The 23677-nt window shown below is 33.9% G+C and overlaps 1 protein-coding gene across 1 annotated transcript in view; it reads right to left on the bottom strand.

Annotated features, from left to right (window-relative positions):
* BPTF (bromodomain PHD finger transcription factor) overlaps positions 1-20883 on the bottom strand; it is a 112079-nt gene extending 91196 nt beyond the window's left edge. The window contains exons 1-4 of the mRNA XM_044672267.1: positions 20111-20883; positions 10047-10270; positions 2684-2899; positions 1993-2166 (exon numbers count right to left, since the gene is read on the bottom strand). Coding sequence (XP_044528202.1) covers positions 1993-2166; positions 2684-2899; positions 10047-10270; positions 20111-20838 — 1342 coding nt within the window. The 5' untranslated portion in view covers positions 20839-20883. The remainder of the gene's footprint in view (positions 1-1992; positions 2167-2683; positions 2900-10046; positions 10271-20110) is intronic.
* Between the last annotated feature and the right edge of the window lie 2794 nt (positions 20884-23677).

Raw genomic sequence — 23677 nt, 5'->3', positions numbered from 1 at the left:
AATTCTCAACTCTGCCTATTTACTTCCTTGGCTTCCTTTAAGTCTTAAGTGCAACCTCCTTGAGAGCAAGGACTTTTCTTTTATCTCATTTTTGTATCTCCAGTGTTTAGCATTATGCCTGGCACATAGTAGGCATTTAATAAACGTTGATTGACTGACTTTAGGTAAAGTGTATCTATAATATTTCACTTATCTTTCAATGTAGTAACCTTGTCCAAAAAGGACACGTTTAGTCTGGTATAACATATTCTTCATGAGAAGCTCTTGCTAGGCTGGTTTTTTGTGATCACTTCTTTTTATATATGTCCATTAATTATGCCTTTATTAATGTGTTCTAGACTGTTGCTAGGAAAAAAAAGTCAAGTGTATAAGTCTATGGTTTAAAGAAAGCACTGTTCCATTTTTTGAAAATCGAGACCTTTATCCTTTTTTGAGTCCTGTGCTTTTCTCCCACATTCTATCACCTTCCCGAGATCATTGAGAAAAGGGTTCAGCAATTACCTCTGCTAGGTCTTTCAGTACCCTTGAATGTCAACTGTCTTAGTCTAGTAACTTGATCTCAATGAAGGCAACTCTTACTAGCTCCCTACTTATCTCATGCTTTAACTTAACCATTTAGCCACTTTTGGTCTATTCTTTCTAATTCAAAAATAGTCTCCTTGATAAGCAAAATGAGATTCTAGATAAATGAAATCTTCCGTAACTACTCAATCATTTGTCCATACCAGGATTATGATCTGCTTCTTGAAAATTCTCATCTGACTTCTACTTCTGCCCCAACACCGATGACAGTAAAGCTTCCATACCTTTTCTGTTGATCTTTAATCCAACAATTCCCATCATTCTCTTCCTTTCTAGGTGATGGATTCCCTACTGTACAATGATAATCCATTCTGACCATTTATCTTTTACCTGGTTCTTTTGAATGAAATACGTCCTTTTACAGTCTTATTCAAGTCATGGGTTTTCCATCTTAACAAGTTCCAATGATACTTGAAGACTTAATTTTCTTCTTTGAGTCATGATATCTTTTTTGCTTGTTACTCATACTTTGTACATTTGTGTTTAGATATCTGTGGTCATGTCAGGAATCACAATAGGTTCCATTTTTATACAGTCTAGACTCTTATCTACACAATCCAAATTTACCCTACGAAAGTTTGGGCATCCCTATTGTTATTCTTTCCACACTGTAGGACACACTCTCTCTCTGTCTCTATCTTTGTCTGTCTGTCTCTCTCTCACCTTCTTCTGACTTAGAATCAAAACAGTATATTGGTTCCAAGGCAGAAGAGCAGTAAGGGGGTAGGCAATTAGGGTTAAGTGACTTGCCCAGGGTCACACAGCTAGGAAGAGTCTGAAGGCCATATGCCTCCCATCTCTGGGCCTGACTCTCTTATCTACTGAGCCCTCTGGCTGCCCCCTAGTAAATATATGACAAAAAATCCCTGAAAATAACTATTTTAAATGTGAAAATGATACAATAGAATGATTTTAATGAAAAGAGCTTAATGTAGTTGAAAGTCTTATACTTTTCCTCAGAAAATTAGGGCCTCTATGCAAAAATTTAAGATATTTTTTAAAAGGGCTTGTTTTATCTTAGGATTTTTGTACAGTATCCTGGTTTGACATCTTAAAAAAAAAAACTACCTAAACACATGAAAACACAAAATTTATTGGTTAGTATATAAAGAACTAAAAATGTTAAGTCATTTAACAGAGCTATTAGTATGCCAATAACTACTTTGATGATGAAGGAATATGTAAATGATTATAAAACAAAAATAATAAAAAATTTGAAAAGCATGAATGGCATAATAAGCACTAATAATAAAAACATTATTAAATTCTAAATGTTAGGTGACAACATAGCAGTCCAGGATGGCACTATAAACAAGAAGCATGAATAAAACAAGTTCTATAGGTGTTTTTGGATGACAACACCCTTCTCCCCTCCCCATTACAGAGGCACTGATACACTGCCCTCTGTACCTGGTACATCCTGGGGTAGCTCAGGAGCCACCTTCTTCTCTGCCATGTTGTTGCTATCATGGGTTTCTGAGGAGGACCTCACTGTGCTCTTCCCTTCAGGGGGACTAGTCTCTCCTGAAGAAGTATTTGTTGTGTTGTCGCCAGTGTTACCTTTATCCCCAACATCTTTTGGTTCTACAGTAAAATGCACAACAAAACTTTAAAGATATTCTTTAAAAGTCCTTTGATAGGACTGGCCACACCTAAAGAAAATCAACTGCTTAAAAATGGATTATCAATGATCCACACATTTCACCATTAACCACTTGCTGACAACTCTGTTGTGTATTATTTAAACAATATATTGTTTACATAGTCAACACATTCAAGAAGTTAATACAAATATAACAAAAATGAGCAAATCATTCATTCCTTTAACATCACGCATGTTAAAAAAAATTCTATTTTCAGAATCATATTGCATGGAAAGGAAATGTTGGCCTGAAAAACTGTAGGAACTTTGAGCAAAACGTTGTTATATTTATGTATTACTTATTACTAATTAGTGAAATTAAAATGTATGAATTGTACCAATATAATTTTAAATGGCTATAAGAATTGTTCATTCTTTATAAATTCTTCAGGTAAAAAATATGCTTTATATATAACACTTTTTGATATAAAGCTTTTTAAAACCAAGTAGTTTATTTACCCTCTGGTTTTCCTTTTTCAGAATCACCACCACATGTTTTTTCTTCTTTATTTTTTTCCTGGGGTTGATCTGAAAGCTCTTCTTTGCTTTTCTCAGAATCTTTTTGGCTGTTATTTTCAGATTCATTTTTGTCCTTGTCTGTTTCTTCTGGAACTGGACTTTTAGCATCTTCAATGTCACTTCCTTTTTTGGATTTGGTAGCTTCCAAAATTTCATCTAAATAGCAAAGAGTTTAAAAGTAAATTTAAACTAGCCACACTAAGAATACACATAAAATACTGTAAGCTTTGTTGTTGCTTTAAAGGAAAAAAGTTAAATAATGTGAGAAAAATGACTGCTAAAAGCAGAAAATCAGTGATACTCACAAATTTGTTATACAATAGTTAGTTTGTAGAAATTCTTATATAAGTTCCAGAAGAAGTAAGATAAAGGGGGGCAGATGGGTGGCTCAGTGGATTGAGAGCCAGGCCTAGAGATGGGAGGTCCTAGGTTGAAATCTGGCCTCAGAGACTTCCTAGATGTGTGACCCTGGGCAAGTCACTTAATCCCCATTGCCTAGCTCTTACCACTCTTCTGTCTTGAACCAATACACAGTATTGATTCTAAGACAGAAGGGTTTAAAAAAAATAGTAGTAGAATAAATACAAAATTTATTAGTGTTAGAAAACGTCAGTATTTTTCAGGAGAAAATAATGACTAAATGTCCATACAGAGTATCCCAAAAACTCTTGTGCAGTTTTAAATTTTTAAAGTTTTAAAAGCAAAAAAAATCTCAATGACTTCTGGGATATTCTGTGTGAATGCTTTTAGATACATATACAAACACTGTCAGTTTTAAAATGCACAATTTAATTCAGTCATCTCCCTACCTTTTAGATAAAGGTATTAGCCATAAATTCTATTTTCTCTGGGAATAAAATTGTTTTGATTAGAAAATATTCCTAATTTCTGAAATTATAGTAAGATTGTTTGCCTTAAGACAGATGTCCAAATTGTCAGAAATGTGAGGAATAAAAGCCTGGAACATGAGTAAACAGGCCTTGGTTCCAGTTCTGTGATTTTTATATAATCTACAACCTCTATGAGCCTTAGTTTTTTATCTGTAAAATTAGGCAGGCCCTAGATAATCTCTATGGCTCCTGAAGGAGTTCTAACATTCTTTAATTCAATGATTTTTCTGTCTCATTTCAAATATCATTGGATACTATATCACATAATGACAGAGAATTAGGAAAGGGGCTAGAAGGGATCATAGAGTTAAGGGTGGGAAAGGTCTTTAAAGTCATCAAGGTCAGTCCCTTCATTTTCCAGATAAAGAAACTGAGGCCCAAAGGAGTTAAGTGACTTGTCCAAGGTCACATGGACTCAGAATTTCTTCTCTTCAAGTTCAGCACTCTGTGAACAACACCAAGGAGAACTAGGATTAGTCAGAAAATAGTTAATTATGGTTTAAAAAATATTACAATGGGAAGAAAGAGCAGGAAATCATGTCATGACATTAGATTATAAGTTTCTTGAGGAGGCATAGTCTTTCTTTTTCTAATTGTATCTCCAGCATTTAGTACAGTGCTGAGATATAGTAAGTACTAAATAATAAATGTTTATTGGATTTATTATTGATGTAGATGTAGGTCTTAATATATGGAAATTCATATTTTAGTTTTTACAGTACAATCATGAGTTACAATGACTCATTAAAAATTGTTCATGTCACTGGAGGAATTCCAATGTGAACTGGAACAACCTCCAGGAACTGATCCAGAACAAAAAGAGCAGAACCAGGAGAAGGTTGTACACAGAGATGGATACCCTGTGGCAAAAACAAACATAATGGACTTCTTTACTAGCAGGTCAATTCTGAGGGACTTATGAGAAAGAATGCTATCCACATACAGAGAAAGAACTGTGGGAGTAGAAACACAGAAGAAAAACATTTCCTTGATCACATAGTTCAATGGGGATATTGCAAATATTAATAATATGGAAATAGGTCTTGATCAATGATACATGTAAAATCCATTTGAATTGTTCACTGGCTACAAGAGAGGGGAGAAGGAGGGGAGGGAAAGAACAGGAATCATGTAACCATGGAAAAATATTCTAAATTAATTAACTAAATAAATATATTTAAAATAAAAATTATTCATGTCCTTTCTGCTTCAGCTATCGGAGAAAGCAAAATAAACTACAAATTACATTCATCTACATTTGTAAGGTTATCCTGAATGGTTTATAAGCAATGAATATTAACTTTAATAAAGCCAGTTAGACTGAAATTTCTACAGACAGTCTAAGATTGAGCGCTTCTGAGTTTTCAGTCTAAGAGTAACCACTATATACTGTTTTAAGCATCACTCATACATTGCAAAAAGATGAAGTTTAAAAAATACTAAGTCTCTAGAGTCAAGTTCCATGTATGCCTTAACAGAAATGCTCAAATTAATTCTAACTATAAATTTCTCAATCAGGCCAGGATTTACTCAAGATATCCTACCATTCTTTACTTTTCCCTTAAGTTTTAGTGAGCATGAAAACTGAGGAGTACAATTTTTACAAAGAACAAGACTGTCTCATTTTTAATTTCAGATTTTTCTCCTTTGATCAATTTCATCTAATGTTGTTTTGCCTTCATTTATGTCAATGATTCTCAATTTGAGATATGGAAGAGGTGACAGAACCAAGGGCCAAATGAAGATCTTGATGGAGCTTCATGAACAGACAGTCAACTTAGATGAGCCAACTTAGGTTCTAGTGCCAGGTCTGCATAGCCATCACCATGCCCAGGCTGGATTAAATACATCTATAACTTTTTGAGCTCTCAAGGGCATTAGAAAATGTGTTAACTATGCTTTATTATTCCACCCTACAATTCATTGATACTTCTCTTTTTCATCTTGTTCCTTTATTTTCCTTAACTTACCCACCGGTATGAACTAGTCAAAGTATCTCTCACTTCCATATTTACTATAATCTATAGAAATAAAAAAGTTCAATGCCACAGTGACTAAACTTTATTGTATATAATTATTATCATTTCCCAATCACTGTAATGTAGAAAAATGGCCACTCAATTCATTCCTTTTCTTCTTCTAAGTCTTTATGTCTCCCTCAAATTTTAATTATTCTTTTATCAGCTTCTCTTATTCTGAGATAACACTATTCTTCTTCCTATTTCACCACATTCAAACAAAAACTGTAAATCTGTAAACTGTAAAAATTCCTAATTTAGAGGCATACTTATATATTCTGGCTAGAGATTTCCTAATGACCACAATGTTTTCTGGAGGGAAAAGAGGGGTGAGTGTGGGTAAGGAGAGGGAGATAGAGAGGAAGAGAGAGGGAGGAAGAGAGGGGGAGGAGACGAGGGAGAGAGAAAGGGAGAGACAGCAATAGAGACAGAGACCTGGCTTCACAGTCCTCCAGACCAATGCCCAAACAGTAATCATGAGTCAAACACTTAACAATCCAGTGCCTCAGGCAACTCTAACATCATACACTGCAAACAAGCTACTGATTTTTATTAAAGCAATCAGATCTCAGTAACAGGTCTAGGTAGAGAAAAAAAAATTTTTTAATCACTTTAAAAACAATTTCAGGTCCCTATTTTCCAGTGCCTCAATTAAAAAACAAACAAACCCTTACCTTTCATCTTAGAAATCAATACTGTGTATTGGTTTCAAGGCAGAAGAGCAGTAAGGGCTAGGCAATGGGGTAAGTGACTTGTGTCTGAGGTCATATTTGAAACTAGGCCCCTCCAGTCTCGAGGCCTGGTTCTCAATCCACAGAGCTACCCAGTTGCCCCCTAGTGCCTCAATTTTTGTTTATTCAGTGGTTCCTAAAAAAGTGCTATGGGGGCAGCTGGATGGCTCAGTGGATTGAGAACCAGACATAAAGTCCGGAGGTCCTACGTTCATATCTGACTTCAGATACTTTCTAGCTGTATAAGCAAGTCACTTAACCCCCATTGCCTAGCCCTTACCGTTCTTCTGCTGTGGAATCAATACACAATATTGATTCTAAGATGGAAGGTGAGGGTTTTAAAAAAAAAGTAATTATGTTTTGGCTGAGTTGAAGGGCTAGTTGCCCATACCAAACTTCCTTTCTTACTGAGACTGCCATCTATTGATAAAAGAGGTTAACTTCAAGCTAAAAAATTCCTCAATGCTAAATCCATTTCTACTTATTCCTGTAAAGTAAAATTAGTGAAATGGGAAATAAAATCATGGAGGACCAGAAAAAGAAAGTGAAGTGAACATTTGTTTCTTCACGCCTAAATTCTGAAGACAGGGATAAGATTTTTATCCTGAAACAATTCCTGTCCAGTGTGAAAAGAGAAGAAAAAAATTCAGTTTGTAGTTTAGCTTCAACCCAGTTTTCTGGAACATGTTTTAGTAGAAAGCTGGAATCAATTTTTAAAACTCTTTTTGATTAAGAAAGTCTATTTAAACGGCTATTTTGATGAGCCTATTCTACTTGCAAAATTGATTACTGTAGTGGAGAAGACAGTATTTTACTTTTTTCTGATTATGAACTAGTTGATTCCATTAATCTTATTCTAAGTTTCCTCTGGGAAACAAACTCCAGGTTTTCTGACTCTTCAGAAATATCCCTAGGTAGTAAACAAAGCAGATTTCTCAAATATTCTGGTTTGGATTTAAAAACTGGTTATAACAATTACAAGTATTTTTTAAATATTCAACTGGTTGAGGGAGATCAGCACTAGAAACAGGTCTTCAAACACATGGTATCAAAATGATTATCAAAAAATTCTATCAAGTAGAGGATCCAATAAGGGAGAGTCAACATTTATGAAAGCATGCTTATTTTCAATTCAACAAAAGTCATATTCTGTTTTTTTGTTCAAATTATTGTAACTGTGCAAATTTAGCTGTTACTATATTCCTCAATGCTAAATCCATTTCTACTTATTCCTGTAAAGTAAAATTAGTGAAATGGGAAATAAAATCATGGAGGACCAGAAAAAGAAAGTGAAGTGAACATTTGTTTCTTCACGCCTAAATTCTGAAGACAGGGATAAGATTTTTATCCTGAAACAATTCCTGTCCAGTGTGAAAAGAGTTTAAAACTCTCTTTGTCTATTTTGAGTTAATCAATCAAGAACTTAAAGTACCCCTACTTAATTACTAACAGAAAAAGCTCCAAACACCAAAGGTCACAAGCACTGTCTCCTGGGCAGTGCTAGGCAAATTGAAAGGCTGTGATTGGTTCCTATGAAGAGGGGGGAGAGACAGGAAGTGATGTGGGAAAAAGGGTTCTGGGATTTTTTTTTTTCCCTTGAATTCATTCTGCCTTAATGAGCTCAGCTGAAGGGAGGCAGTCACTTTTTCCTGGACTCATTCTGGACTGGAGCATTCTGCTTTGGAGAGGCTTGCAATGATGGAACCCTTGCTGAAGACAGCACTGGGGCTTCTGACTAAAGACTATCAGGACTCCACGGGGAGATTGGGACTTAAGGGCGCCCTTGCCAGGTGGTGAGCTGAACTTCTTCAGACAGCAATTATAGGGTATCTAGTTAGATAATATTTTCTACTTTCTTTCCTACATCTCTTTTACTATATCCCTATTAAACTAAATTATTAAGAGCTGCTAACAGACTCTGACTTAAGAGTTAATATTTTATAAATGGCGACCACACCAAACTCTTATTCACTCATAAATATTTGTCAAACCATTAATTTTAACCCATACACCAGTTACTTTGAAAAATGCTCATACTGAGGGGAAACATGGAGTGGAGACAGTATAAGACTTAAAAATCTGGAGAACTAAGTTTAACTAGTCACCTCAGCCAAGGACTGATGGGACTGGTCATGAGCAAATCACACTCTCCTGAAACCCAGGCATTCCATCAGTCCAACAAGAAAAACTCCTTGCACTACATATTCACTGGGTTGTGAGGAATGTACATTTCATGTCATAAAGCACTGTACTATATACATGTGAATTATTAGTATGAAACAGTAAGCAGAATACAATAAACTTTTTTTTAAACCTCATCTTCTAAGTATCTAAGTAACTAAGTATCATCTCTAAGGCAGAAAAGCAGTAAGGGCTAGGCAATTGGGGATAAGTGAGTTGCCCAAGGTCCTCTTGATTCCAAGTCTGCCGCTCTATCTACTGTACTACTACCTAGCTATCTCTCACAATAAATACTCTTAAAGTAACACAAGCTATACAAAATTATTTCCAGTTTAAAAGCATTTTACATACATCATTTCTTCTGACTATCAGTCTTGTAAGGTAGAAAGTAAGTGTTTGAAAATAGGCTTCACTTTCCCCTGAATGTGGCTTATAAGTAAGCCCCATATTATCATTCTGATAGAATGGCAATAAAAGTGACAAAGTCAAAGGTAATAATAATAATAGATCTTTATTTGAAGTAAAATAAATATTAAGATTTCAAAGTAAATCTTTCACCTAATAATTCTATGAAATGATTTTTTCAGTTTATCTCCCTCCCCCCCACCCCCCCACTCATAGATTTCATCCTACAGATGCGGTATAAATTCAGAGGGAATCTATATTTGGAACAATATAGAAGCAAACTATATTTTACAGACCAAAGCTATTAAAAGTTGAGTTATCATAGTCACATAGCTATTGAGTGGCAGGCCTGGAGCTTTAATCTCAATCTTCTGACTCCAAATCTAGTAGTCCAATGGAATACTGGGAGCAGCTATTTGATCCTGATGATGGTATTAAATGTAATCAATCATTTAACAAATGTAAATACTCAGCAGAATGGAAATGAAAGAAAATTTTAGAGATGAACTTCAGTTACCTTAGAAATGTTTTTATTGAAATTCCACATGTACTCTTAAAAAAAATTTTATGCACAAAAAAACAGGATACATTATAACTCACACTCTACTGAATCTGAGTAACTAAATATCCTAAAAAATAAAAGATTAAACTTAGGGCTTTTATCTAAACTGACACCATCATAAAAATTCAGTTGTAAATAGATTATCTAATTTTTACACCAATTTCGTTCTACTTGTGCCCGCTCCAATAATATTAGATGCTGAGTATACACATAATGTACAGCTGAACTGAAATAGGATTAAAAAAAAAGAACAGTATCAAATGTTTACATAACCTTTCCATCTACTTTAAAATAATAATTACTATTAGAAATAATTTACAGAGTATCACTAAGTACCCAGCATAATAAAAGGCGTAATTTTATATAATGTCTTTAACCTATACTGTTATCAAGGAAGAAAATATAAAGTTATGTGGTAAAACAAAGGAAAATACTTGATTCTTCACATATACTTTCAAGTTTTATAATGAAATGACATTATCAACAGGTTTTGAATATAAGAGATAAGTCTCTTACCATTTGCAGCAGCAAGGAATGATTTGTTACTTCCACGTGCTTTATTAGTCAGGTCTTCAGTTATATCCATATGCCGATGAATTTCTTCACGCATTTCTTCTAGAGTTTTACAAAGCTCAGTTTCCCAGTAATCTTTGTCTAGACATTCAATTAATTCTGCCAACTGGACCTTTGTGCTATAGTACCAAAGTTTCTTGTCCTTTTCATTTTCTGAATCTTCCTCTCTGTAAGAAAAATATAAAATACTCTTAATGTAATACACTAACAGCATATTTATGTGATAATTTATTCATCTATGAAACTTCCTCTACTTTTGGAAAAGTATAAAGGAAGCAAAATGAAAAACAAAGGGAAGCCTTAAGGGGGCAGAATAGATGACACAAAGTCCATGAGCGTTATTTATACCTGACTAGTTCCTTGCACAGAGTGTATTTATACTAACTTTACACACAAATCTAATAAGTTTGACATATGCTTTTCAAACCCACAAAAAATCAGGAGCCGAAAATAAGTAAAAAAGGGAAAGCTAGAAGAAAGCAAACTAACAAAAGAATATCTGTCTCTGACAGCTTGACAAAATCCTAAACAGAAGACAATAGTGCCTTAAAAAAAACTTCATCAATCTGCTGCAAATAGCCCTATACGTCTCAATAGCCATTAATATTTCTAATAACCCTAAACTATCAAAAAGAATTTAAAATTTTAAAGCCTCAATACCTTTTAAAGGGAAATGGAGGGAAGAAATAAGCTCTAGTTATTTGAAAAAAGATATTCAATTGAAACTCTTCATTCACCATAATTCTGTATAAATATACATAGTAACATAAATGGAGGGGTGGCTCTCACCTTGGGATAGTAGTATCCATCCCTATAAGCACATACAGACTTTCTTTAACAAAGTAAATTATAGTCTTGTGCCAGATTCACAGAAGCATTTGCAAAATATTTTCTTCTTTTCTGTGGTAGGAAGGCAGTGAATAAAAGATTATTTAGCAGGTTCTGGAGGTTTATATCACTCAACATTTTTTGGAAAGGAAAAGTGAATTAAGTCAAACATTCAATAAAGCAGTGTTAAAACTCAAAAAAAAAAATTAAGATTCACTAGCTTAATGTGCTTGTCAGCCACATTTGGTTTGGCTAGATAAACACCTTTTAAAATTGTCTCCTGCTTTCCATATAAATTCAATTTCTTTTACTCCACACATTTGGCCCCAAGGAAGTACTGAGAAAACATACTTCCCTCCCTCCATTGCAGAGGTGGGGCCAAGGATGTAGAACATTGCATCTGCTGTCAAAACTGGCTAATATATTGTGGTCAATTTTGCCAAACTTTTTTCCCTTCATTTTGAATCTCTGTTATAAGAGAAGGCTTGACAGGTAGGGGACAAGAGAAAGAAATATCTGCAAATAAACACGATAGAAAAGAGCTGTCAATGGCTAAAAAATTATTACACTAAATTTTTGCTATTTTAGATTTCATTTCCTTATAACTATTCCCAACAACCTTTTTTATGACTGATATGACTGACAATAGGGTTAATGTAGTGATTAGCCATTCCAGATTAATTTATACAAAAATAATTTCATTCCTCTCCTAACTTTCAAGTTCATGACCAGCCCTTTTAATCATATAAGTACACTGCAAGATTCTAAAAAGAATCTGCCAACTTACCAAGCTGTATTTATCAATCATATTATTTATTATGTTTTGCTAAAAGTTCCTGAAACTAATTTAAAAAATAAATAGGGATGCCCCACATTGAAAGATATTCAAGATATAATCATAGTCAGTGGAATGAGAAAAGCACTGTATTTGAACAGAGGGGGGCCAGGGTGTGAATACCAGTCATTACCACTTATTTCTGTGTCCATGAGCAAGTCATGTAACCTTTCTGAGCCTCAGTTCTCTCACTTGTAACATGAGATAGCTAGACTAGAAAATCTCTAAGGTCTCTTTCAGTTTTAAGTCTGTGATAGCCAGAGTATAGAAAAGAATAGGGTAAATGGCCAGCAACATTGGTAATAATATCAGGAGACAAGTTGTAGCCTGATTTTTTTTAAATGTTCAAAAACAGAAATACTATGTTTTCATATCACTGAATTAATTCATCAGAATCAGAATCAGAAGGTCTAGGTTCCAAACCAGTTATATGACTTTGGGTAAGTCACTTAATCTGAAAACTAGTTTCCTTACTTATAAAACTGAGATAATATCACCTACCCACCCACCCTACCAACCTTAAAAGCTTGTAACAATCAAATGAGAAACATGTAAAGAACTTTGAAAACTTTATATTACCAATAAAATGTAAAATTATTAAGCACCTAGCATAATACTCTGAAACTTATATACATTTAATAATGCTTACTAAGTAGAATTTAAATGAGTGATATAATTAGGTATATTATTTCTCAAAGTTCAATATTTTTCTTGCACTGAAAAAGAAAAAAAATACATATATTTTGAAGAGCCAAGCCAAGAAAATTATTAAAATGGAGAAAAAATTCTGATATAGAATGGCAATGATGTTTTTATTTTATGAGATAATTTTTAAAAAAACCTTTAATTTCCCTCAGCCAAGACATTTACTTATAATCCTATCAATAAAAATTTAAACAGCCCCCCAAAAAATCCCTGAAGGTATAGAAGGAAAAAAAATGATTTAACAATAAATAACTGGTTGGTTTTAATTTTAAGCATTCTTTAAGTTGTGAATCCATCCTGCTACATGAGTTGATTCATCAGTTTATTAATTCCATAGTTTAAAAAACAAATTGAAGAGAATATGCCTATAAATAATAGAATGGTCTAAAGATCAAGATCACAGAGAAAAAAAGGATTCAATAAAGCATTAAATAAACATTTACTCAATGCTTTCTAGGCAAAGAGAAGTAGGAGTAGTCTCTGCACTTAATATTTTACTAACTATATGTGATGGTCAAGAGGAGTATAAGATGACATTAAAAGTTGAAAGCAGATGGGGGCAGCTGGGTAGCTCAGTGGATTGAGAGCCAGGCCTAGAGATGGGAGGTCCTAGGTTCAAATATGGCCTCAGACACTTCCCAGCTGTGTGACCCTGGGCAAGTCACTTGACCCCCACTGCCTACTCTTACCATTCTTCTGCCTTGGAGCCAATACACAGTATTGACTCCAAGACGGAAGGTAAGGGTTTAAAAAAATAATAATAAAGCTGAAAGCAGAAACACCTGGAAAAAATAATTTTTTGAAAAATGGTACCAGTAACAGAGCAGTAGGGAAGTAAAAGAAGTTTGGGAGAAGAAGTTCTGTATTAGATATGCTGGCCTTGAGAAGAAAGCAGGTTATCCAGGTAGAGATGTCTAGTAGGCAACTGGAAATGCAAGTTCAGTCCTTCAGGAGAAAGATCAGGGCTATAAACAAGAGACTAAGGAAGGGCTAAGATAACTACACTGTCCAACCCTCTCATTTTAGTGATAAGCAACCTATGGACCAAGTTTATAAAGTTTAATTAGTTGCAGAGCCTAGGCTAGGATACAATTCTCTCAACTGCCATTCTGGTGCTCTTTGAGTCATAACTACTATCAGATGAAAGGATAAGTTTTCTGACGGAACAATATTTAGGCAAAGGGCTTGGGAAACATTAATGTTAAAGGAGAAAGAAGAGGAATCAATAAAGGTGACAGAAAGAACAAATAGCTAAGCAGGCTATTAAGGAAAATGCAATATCACAGAAGCTACTAAGAGACTATTTCAGAGTTGATGGTCCACAATGTTAAATGCTATGAAGATGGCAACTACAAATAGGCCACTATATTTAAAAATAAAGTGAAGTAGTTAAACTAGAAGTCAGAAGTCAAAGGACTAAACAAATGACTATTGAGGCGTGACACGAATGTTGACTATACTTTCTATACATCTTATAGTAAAAGAAAGAAGAAACATGACAGAAAAGAAGAAGGACATGAATGTGTATCAAGTGAATGGAATGGTTGGTTGTTTTTTAAAAGGTAGGAAAGACCTAAGAATAGTTATAGGCAAAAAGAAAGAGACAGCATAGTATATATTGGCTTAGGAGAATAAACTTGGAATTGGAAAACCTGGTTCTGACTTTATTAGCTATGTGACCTTTACTGGTCTTGGTTTTCTAATCTGTAATGAAATTATAATGGCTATGGACCTGTTTAGTTCAAATACCTCTATTTTATTTTCCATATTATAGATGATTGCCAGCAAAGGGAGATAGATGGAAAGTGAAAAACAGACAAGAGATAAACAATAAGAATTCCAAAGGAAAAAGGAAGGCATTAGAGGGACAGGTACTAACTGACAACAAAGAGAGAAGCAAAAATTAATAAAGGAGACTAAAAACACTTATCTCAAAGTTAATTTGCCTCTAAAAAACTAAAAACTAAAAATTACTTCATATGCTTTTAATCAGATACTTCTAACAAAAATATTAAGTTTTTATAATTTAATTGTAAACTCGTCCAGGATAAGGACTATATCTACTTTTGTATACCAAATTACCTGCAGATTCACTGTTACTTAAAAAAAAAAAAGAAAGCAAATAATAAGGAATGAAACGATTTACACTTACTGTACCTAAGAAATAGAATTATTCTTGGGTTATTCTTGTATATATTTTTTAATTTACTCAAATCATCAAAGGCAGGGATAATGGAACTTTTACTTCATGCCTACTAAAATTATACCACAAAGTAGAAGCTGAGTCAATTCGCATTTTTAAAAGTTGTGGAGTAGCATAAAGAATGAATCAGAAAATGTTAAGAGCAGTAAGGAATCCTTAATTTTATAGATGAAAGATTAAAAGCCTAGAGTTTAAGCAACTTGCTAAATGCCACAAAACTTGGTTTTTTTCTTACTAGATAGGGTCTCCTTTTTTTCCAGGTCAATGTCTTTTCCACTGTATCATGTAGCAACAAATGAATAACTTTACTGGCTTTAAATGATCATCAATAATCTCATATTTTTCAATTCTTCATGTACAACTATGTTCCATCCCTTACAGCTAGTCTTATATAACACTTGTATTAAAAAGCTCTAGGATCATACTGATTTGAATATTTTCTCCAATAAGGAAGATCATAATCTGTCCCTGTCTGCCCATCCTATTCAACTACTACACTGTCCTCTCATAAGTTCAACGCTAGGATCTACTCAACTTTCTCCTAATATCACAAGGATACCAGCAAAGCACTTAGTATGTAACCCTCACTCTTATTCTGTGATCAGTCTTCTTTCTGTAACTATATTTCTCTGATGAAAGCCTTCTTTCTGTTTTCCTTTGAAGTTCTTCATTTCTTATATTAGCTATTCAAATTTACTAAATGCCTTCTCAATATTTTTCTTTCAAGAGGCTACTTTATGACTTGTAGCAAAAAAGATCAAATACTGGTGTTAAAATGATAGGTTTTTTATTCCTGGGAGAAATTAGAAGTTATTACGCAGTTTAACAATTTCCTTAATACAATCTAGCCAGCTCTCCTACTACTTGGTTTGGGGCTCAACTCATCCATTTGTACTAGTCCTAGACTAGTTGACTGACAAGCTCTACAGGTTGTATATCTGAGTGCATAAAATGACCTGATGAATAAACTTTCTTCATCCATTCAATTTTATCTTGTAGATAGTAAAGTCAAACTCTTTTGAGTGGTTATGATCTCTTCCAGGCGACAGCAGCTAAATTTGATCCAAATACAGATCAAAGGAGTCTATGCTAGAAGCAAAATAAATTGGGGGTGGGGGCTAGGGGGGAACATTGATTTACAAGGACAATCTGAAGGGAGATAGGTACAAGATAACAAAGTTATGGGGGAAATCTCAGGCTTTAAATACATAAAAACAAAGTTGTCTAAAAAATACTAACAATTAGCAACATATATACATTCCCAGCTACAGAAAATTATTATTAAAATAAGCTACAACATACATCAAAGACATCTTCAAAGATATTTCACAGGGGACCACATTTTTACCATCAAACAATTCACTGAAAAGATCATTAAAAGTATACATAATTGTACTGCTTTTTTTTTTATTCTTTTTTTTTTTTTTTTTTTTTTAATTTTAAACCCTTAACTTCTGTGTATTGACTTATAGGTGGAAGAGTGGTAAGGGTAGGCAATGGGGGTCAAGTGACTTGCCCAGGGTCACACAGCTGGGAAGTGTCTGAGGCCGGATTTGAACCTAGGACCTCCCGTCTCTAGGCCTGGCTCTCAATCCACTGAGCTACCCAGCTGCCCCCTATTGTACTGCTTTTTGATTCTCAAAATAATCCAAATATTTATTTGGTTGTACAAAATACTAACTTTATGGTCTTTTCCCAAAAGGATGGCTTTCATTCATGCATTAAAATTATTTAAGATTGTTTAGAAGATCTAACATTAAAGATAATTTTCAACAAGTCTGATCCTGAAAAGCAGGCAAAGCATAAAACAATGAAACATATGTTTGCTAAAGGAGTTTGAAAGAATAATGGAGAAAAATCCAAGATGAAGAGAGATTTTCCATGAAGAGTGAATTTCTCTAACCAATCAACAAGGGCCTACTACTACTACTCCTACTCCTACTACATGCTGTGTCAAGTATGATACAGGGACAAAATGAAGTATTTTGCTTGCAGAGGACATTGAGTTATTTTTAATCAAGCTCTGAACACTAAAACTAAGAATTGTTAATTCAGTCAAGTTTTTGTTTTCACTTCATTTTAGACATATTTGTCTCTCACCTATATTACAATCACCCTTTGGTTTTGGGGTTTATAGCACTCTTAGAAAGTGATCATAAACTGCTGGGAAAATTGGAAAACAATATGGCAGAAACTAGGTATAGACCAATATCTCATACCCTATGTACCAAGATAAGGTAAAAATGGATATATGATTTAGATATAAAGAGTAAAATCACAACTAAATCAGGAGAACAGAGAACAATTTACCTGGCAGACCTTTGGAGGAGGGAAGAATTTTTGACCAAACAAGATTTAGAGATATTTCAAGATATAAAATGAATAATTCTGATTACATCAAATTAAAAATTAACTTTAAAAGCTTTTGTAAAAATAAAACTAAGGTGACCAAGATTAGCAGGGAAATAACAACCCGGGAGAAAATTTTATAATCAATTTCTTTGGTAAAAACCTAATTTTTCAAATTTATAGAGAACTAAGTCAAATTTATAAGACTACAAGCCATTACTCAACTGACAACTGGCCAAAGGATATGAATAAGCAGTTTTCAGATGAAGAAATCAAAGCCATCAATAATCATATGAAAGAATATTCTAAATCACTTAATTAGAGAAATGCAAATTAAAACAATACTGAGGTACCACCTCACACTTGTCAGATTGGTCAATATGACAGTAAAGGAAAGTGATAAACATTGGAGGGGATGTGGCAAAATTGGGACCCTAATACATTGTTGGTGGAATTGTAATTGATACAACCAATTTGGAGGCCAATTTAGAACTATGCCCAAAGGGCTATCAAACTGCATACCTTTAATCCTGTAATAAAGGGGAAAGGACCTAGTTGTATAAATTTATAGAAGCTCTTTTTGTAGTGGCAAAGAATTGGAAATTAAGGGGATGCTCAATAATTGGGGAATAGTTGAACAAGTTGTGATACATGTTGGTGATAGAATACTATTGTGCTATAAGGAATGATAAACAGGATGATTTCAGAAAAAGCAGGAAAGATCTGCATGAAATGATGCAGAGCGAAATAAGCAGAACCAGGAAAATATAGCACAAAGTAACAGCAATGTTATATGATAATTAACTGGGAAAACTTGACTCCACTTGGCAATGCAATGATCTGGGACAATCCTGAAAGACCAGGAATGCTATTCCACCTCTAGAGAAAGAACTGTTGGGATTTGGAAGGATGCCAGATCAAAGCATCCTATCTTTCACGTCAAGTGTGTTCACAGTTTTATTTTGGGATTTTGGTTTTGTACAAGTGTGCTCTTACAATGAACAAAATGGAAGTGTGTTTTGCATGATAATAAAAATAAAGTTTTAAAAAATGTTATTCCACTTTTTGGTTGCTTAGTCAACCTGAATTGCTTAGTCAATTCCTGAATCAATAATGAATTGCTCTCTACCCTCCTCAAACATTTTTTGCAAACATATTTTGATCCTCAACCAAAACACTGTTTCTTATAAATGTTTATAAATTTAAGCATTTTTAGTCTATTCACATGCCATGAATGCTTCTTTATAAAATAAATAAATCTGTCCTTGGGGGAAAAAGTGATAATAACTTCTCTTATACAAATACAAAAGAACAGTAATGCAAATATTCTAGATAATTCAGTTTTTAAAAATTATTTACCAGAAGTCTATACAATATACAAAAGAGTATTTAGGGTATAATTTTGAGCTTTAATTTTAACTTGTAAAATATATAAAATACTTTAAATTTACTGAGATCAGTCATTATCACAGAATTAAAGTGCCTTATTTGATTGCTACATAGAGAATAGACTATTTGACATAGTACTTACATGACTATAAATAGCAATTTGACTAAAAATTATATTTTGTATTGTGTTGCTAGAAAAACAATTTTTAAAAATCAATATCTACATTTTAAGAACAAATTTCTCTTTCTAAAGAAGGAGACTATAGGAAAACTTTTTAAAAGGAAACAAAAGTTTTTATGAAAATGAATTTAAATTTACAACATTAGCTGTATATATGTGAATTCTTTACTAGTTTCTCCTAATAGCCTATATCAGGTTTTTAATTTCATAAATGGATATAATAAATTAATTTATAGCTACTTAAATAGGTAACTTCCTTAAACCAATATGAATTATATAATCCCCAAAGGTTTGAATTTACCTATGCAGTTGAAATGTTTCAAAATTTCTTTTCTCTTGCTTTGTGTAATGAATGTTTTTTTTGGTTTTATGAGGAAGCAACATTTTCCTGAAATGTCTTTTGGCTTATTTTTACTTTCTAAGTATGTCCTTATTGGAAATTTTGAAAATATTTTAGTATGACATAATGCTAATATGACAAAAGAATTAGTTTAACTTTACTTTAAACATTATAATTTACAGAAAATGCTCCCTTCAATTATTTTAAGTTTTGAGGAACCAACCCATTATATAAACAATAGACCATGAAGAACAGAATGTGACAAATATTGGGCCAAATTCCACAATAGCTAAGTTACTAGGGCTCCATACATTCAGCACTTTAATTTTCCCTCTTAGTAGCTTCCATTCCCCTTAGTGATTTCAGGCAAACTACAGTGGTCATTGTGTTGGATTACTATTATTTTAGATATTAAATCTCCTCTTAGACATGCCTTTGAGCACAATGTTTAGTAGCTTCCATCTCCATGACAAGTAGAATCACAAAATTTTAAAACTAAAAAAAAAAACTTCATTTGGTCTAATCCTTCATTTTACAAATGAAGGGCAATCTTAGGAAAAGAGACAAAAGTAATGAAGAGGAACAGCATACTAAATAAAGGGCTTTATTTACCCTTAATCACCCTTTAGAATAACAAAAAGAAGGAAGAAGGAAGAAATGGGAGGTTAGGGACAAACACAAACTTGAATTACTTCAAAAATTTGCAAATGTAATAATATGATTATACACCCAAAATGAAAATTTTATTTCTGGCTTTCCCTATGTTTTCATTTTTAGCAAATATTGGTTTCTGCTAATGCTTTAACTAAGTAAAGGTGGAGACTGAGTTAGGAACACCTTTTTGCCACTGATTTTTTTCCCTTCTAAAAGGGGAAAAAAAAAACCCAACACGAGAAATATTTTATTGTTAAGAGAAAATAAAATACATATTTAAAAGCCTAAAACAAATAAAAATATAAAATTATTAATTATCAATTATGAAAGCCACCTTTAAAAGTATAGCCTGTTTTATTAAGTGAGAAAATATTTAACTTTACAGTAATGCTAATAATTATGATATATCATGCCACATTTTCAGATCAAGAAAGAAAATGCAATTTTCTATATAAATAAGTCTCCTATTCAAAACTAACACTGTATTGTCATTTAGACTACATCTATGTGAAAGTATACTTACATAATGAGTCTTCTGTTTAAGAACCAGTATTTCCTTCTACTTCTGTCATATCCAATAGGTTCATGTCGAATATATGGTTTATTTTTTTGGATTTCAGCAACACAGTCAGTTACACCAGGTACCTTGTGTGCCACACAGACTTCACACTGCCATTCGTCCTCTGGTACCTCCTCAAGAGGTGGTTTCACACACTCTAAATGGTATACAGCTGAGCAAGTTTCACAGCAAAGCAAATCCCCAAGTTTATGACAAACCCTACAGTGGTCATCGTATTGTATCACTCCTTCAGACATCAATTCTTCACGAGCAATGTTCGTTGTAAGAAACTGATCCACTAAAAACTGCAGAACTTTGATTTTATTTTGTACTGGTCCATAAGGATAGTCCTCTGTTTCTTGATAAGGAAGAACATGATGGTATTCCTTGTCACTCTCACAATACACCCGCAGAACCTCTGGCCATGTCATTCCGTCTATGAAATATAGGGTGGAATTAACACTATCTTTCAGGTCAGCAGGTCCAAAAGTAGTATTTGAAGTGTCTTCTTCACGTAAAACTGCTTTCAAAAGTACTACATGCATCTCTGCCATAAGCGTGCATTGTTCTTGACTTACGAGAGCAGCACAGAAGTCCTCAAAACGAAAAGGAGATAAGCGTAAAACAGTGCCAAAGTTCCGCAGGACCTCGTATATGGCTATAACATTCATTATATGCTCATTGGGCACCATTAAGTCCTCAGAGGATTTAGGAAATTCAAGAGGTGGGATATCTTTTTCTTCCAATATTGGAGAACGAGGGCGATGTACTCTCTGTCTTCTTCTCCCTGTAAAAAAAAAATTTATAGTTACAAATCTATGTATTATATATCTCCTACCTAGGAATCTTCTTTCTTTCTAAATCATTACACTTTAAAAACAAATCAGCTTTCTATTTTCTAGTAATGAAATATTATAAATAATCAGAAATTTATCTTCCTAACTGTTTTAAAAAACCCTCACCTTCTGTCTTGAAATCAATACTATGTAATGAATTCAATGCGGAAGAGCAGTAAGGGCTAGGCGACTGGGGTTAAGTGGCTTGCCCAAGATCACACAGACTCTGAGGCCATATTTGAACCCAAGGCCTCCCATCTCTAGGCCTGGATTGCAGTCCAGTAAGCCATCTAACTGCCTTTCACTCTAACTTTTAAAAGCTACAAATTCAGAATTTACAGGGTCCAAATTAAAAGTAAAAATTTTAACAGATAAAGGTTGATATGTCTTTCCTAGTCACTCACTTCTATTCTAGTGCTTTCCCTCTGTTATTACTTCTCATTTATACTATATAAATCTTGTATGCACAAAATTACTTGCATCTGTCTCCTCCATTAAACTGTGAGCCCCTTGAAATAGGGGCAGTCTTTTACTTTGTTGTGTATCCACAGTTCTGAGCCCAGTGTCTGGAACATAGCAGGAGCTTAATAAATGCTTAATGACTGAGAGAATATGAAAAAACAAGACTTAAAAAGCTAAGTTCATAATTTTATTTTAAAAAATCTCTCATGTTCCATTTTAGAATCAATACTATTTACTGGTATAAGGCAGAAGATGGTATGGGCAGGGTGATGGAGGTTAAGTGACTTGCCCATGGTCATATAGCTAAGATATGTCTGAGGCCAAATATGACTTCAAGTCTTCCTGTCCCCAGGCTTGGCCCTCTATCCATTGAGCCACCTAGCTGTCCCAGGTCATAATTATTTTTATTTTTATTTTATTTTTATTAAACCCTTACCTTCTGCCTTGGAGCCAACTGGCTCCAAGGCAGAAGAGTGGTAAGGGTAGGCAATGGGGGTCAAGTGACTTGCCCAAGGTCACAAAGCTGGGATGTGTCTGAGGTCACATTTGAACCTAGGACCTCCCGTCTCTAGGCCTGGCTCTCAATCCACTGAGCTACCCAGCTGCCCCCATAATTATTTTTAAATGAGAAAATATATATCATTTCCTACACAAAAAATGGCTCAAGGAACAGTCATCTATGAAAGGGCAATAATTGATGTTCAATAAATAAGACTATTTCTCCATCAATCACAAAGTATGTATGGGGAAAAAAGTCATCTGATAAAAACTTCTAGAAAAACCAGAAAGCAATCTGATAGAAACTGAACACCATATATCATTTTCCACAATACATCCTAAAGGGATATAGGACCAAAAAAAAAAAATCAGAAAAGAAGCAACTCATAGACCTCTCACACTATGCTTAAGTAGTCTTAACCAAATAAAAGAGGAAATCACAAAAGACAAAAAGATAACTTTGATTACATGAGGCTGAAATGCTTCCACACAGATAAAATTAATGTATATCTTAAAATAAGAAAAGAAATGGTTGAGGAAAACTCTTTCTATGATATTTTTGATATGAGTTTGATGTTGAAAATATAGAAACAATAAATCTATCTATCTGTAATTTATTTTTGACTAATAGTCATTCTCCAATAAATAGGTGGTAAAAGGAAACCATCTTCAAAAGAAATATTTCAAAGTATTTAAAACTACATGAGGGGCAGCTGGGTAGCTCAGTGGAGTGAGAGTCAGGCCTAGAGACCTAGGTTCAAACCCGGCATCAGCCACTTCCCATCTGTGTGACCCTGGGCAGGTCACTTGACCCCCATTGCCCACCCTTACCACTCTTCCACCTATGAGACAATACACCGAAGTACAAGGGTTTAAAAAAAAAAAACTACATGAGAGAATGCTACAGGTCACTATCAAAATGAAATATAAAACAATCCTGAGATTTCACTGAATACCTTGCAAAAATATCAAAAAATAGTTAATAGTCAATGTTGGAGGGGTTGTGGGATGACAGGCACACTAACACATTGTTGGTAGAACTGTGAAATGCTCCAACTATTTTGGAAATCAATTTGAAATTATGCAAATAAAGTGACTAAAATGTCTATACTTTTCAACTAGAGACTCCATTACTGGGCTTATGCCTCAAGGAAGCTATTGATAAGAAGAGTCCCTATATATGTCAAAATATTTATAGCAGCCTTTCTATGATAGTAAAGAATTGGAAACAAAGCCTGGAGAATGGCTAAACAATGGTTCATGAATAGAGTAAAATATTGTGTTGTAAGAAATTATGTAAGTGATGAATACAGAGAAGCCTGGAAAGATCTACATAAAACTAATGCAGAGTGAAGTAAACAGAATCCCACCAAAATCAACATACAAAGTCACTACACAATGTAGATGGAAAGCACAGCCATATACCAAGAAATAAAAAGTGAATATAACAAAATTATAAACATCAAGCAGGACTCTAATCAATTAGATAAAAGAACAATCCCAACTGGCTCCTTTGGGGAGATGGGAAGGTCACAAGTATTGTAAATTGCACATGTTTTTTAAAAATTTGCAATTATTGATCAGTTGGATGTTTCCTCTTTTTCTTTAAAAAAAAAATACTATTTGGGGGGCAGCTGGGTAGCTCAGTGGACTGAAAGCCAGGCCTAGAGATGGGAGGTCCTAGGTTCAAATCTGACCTCAGACACTTCCCAGCTGTGTGATCTTGGGCAAGTCA

This window comes from Gracilinanus agilis, chromosome 4 (genome assembly GCF_016433145.1).
Source record: "Gracilinanus agilis isolate LMUSP501 chromosome 4, AgileGrace, whole genome shotgun sequence".
Taxonomy (NCBI): domain Eukaryota; kingdom Metazoa; phylum Chordata; class Mammalia; order Didelphimorphia; family Didelphidae; genus Gracilinanus; species Gracilinanus agilis.
This window is presented reverse-complemented; position numbering and strand designations above follow the sequence as displayed.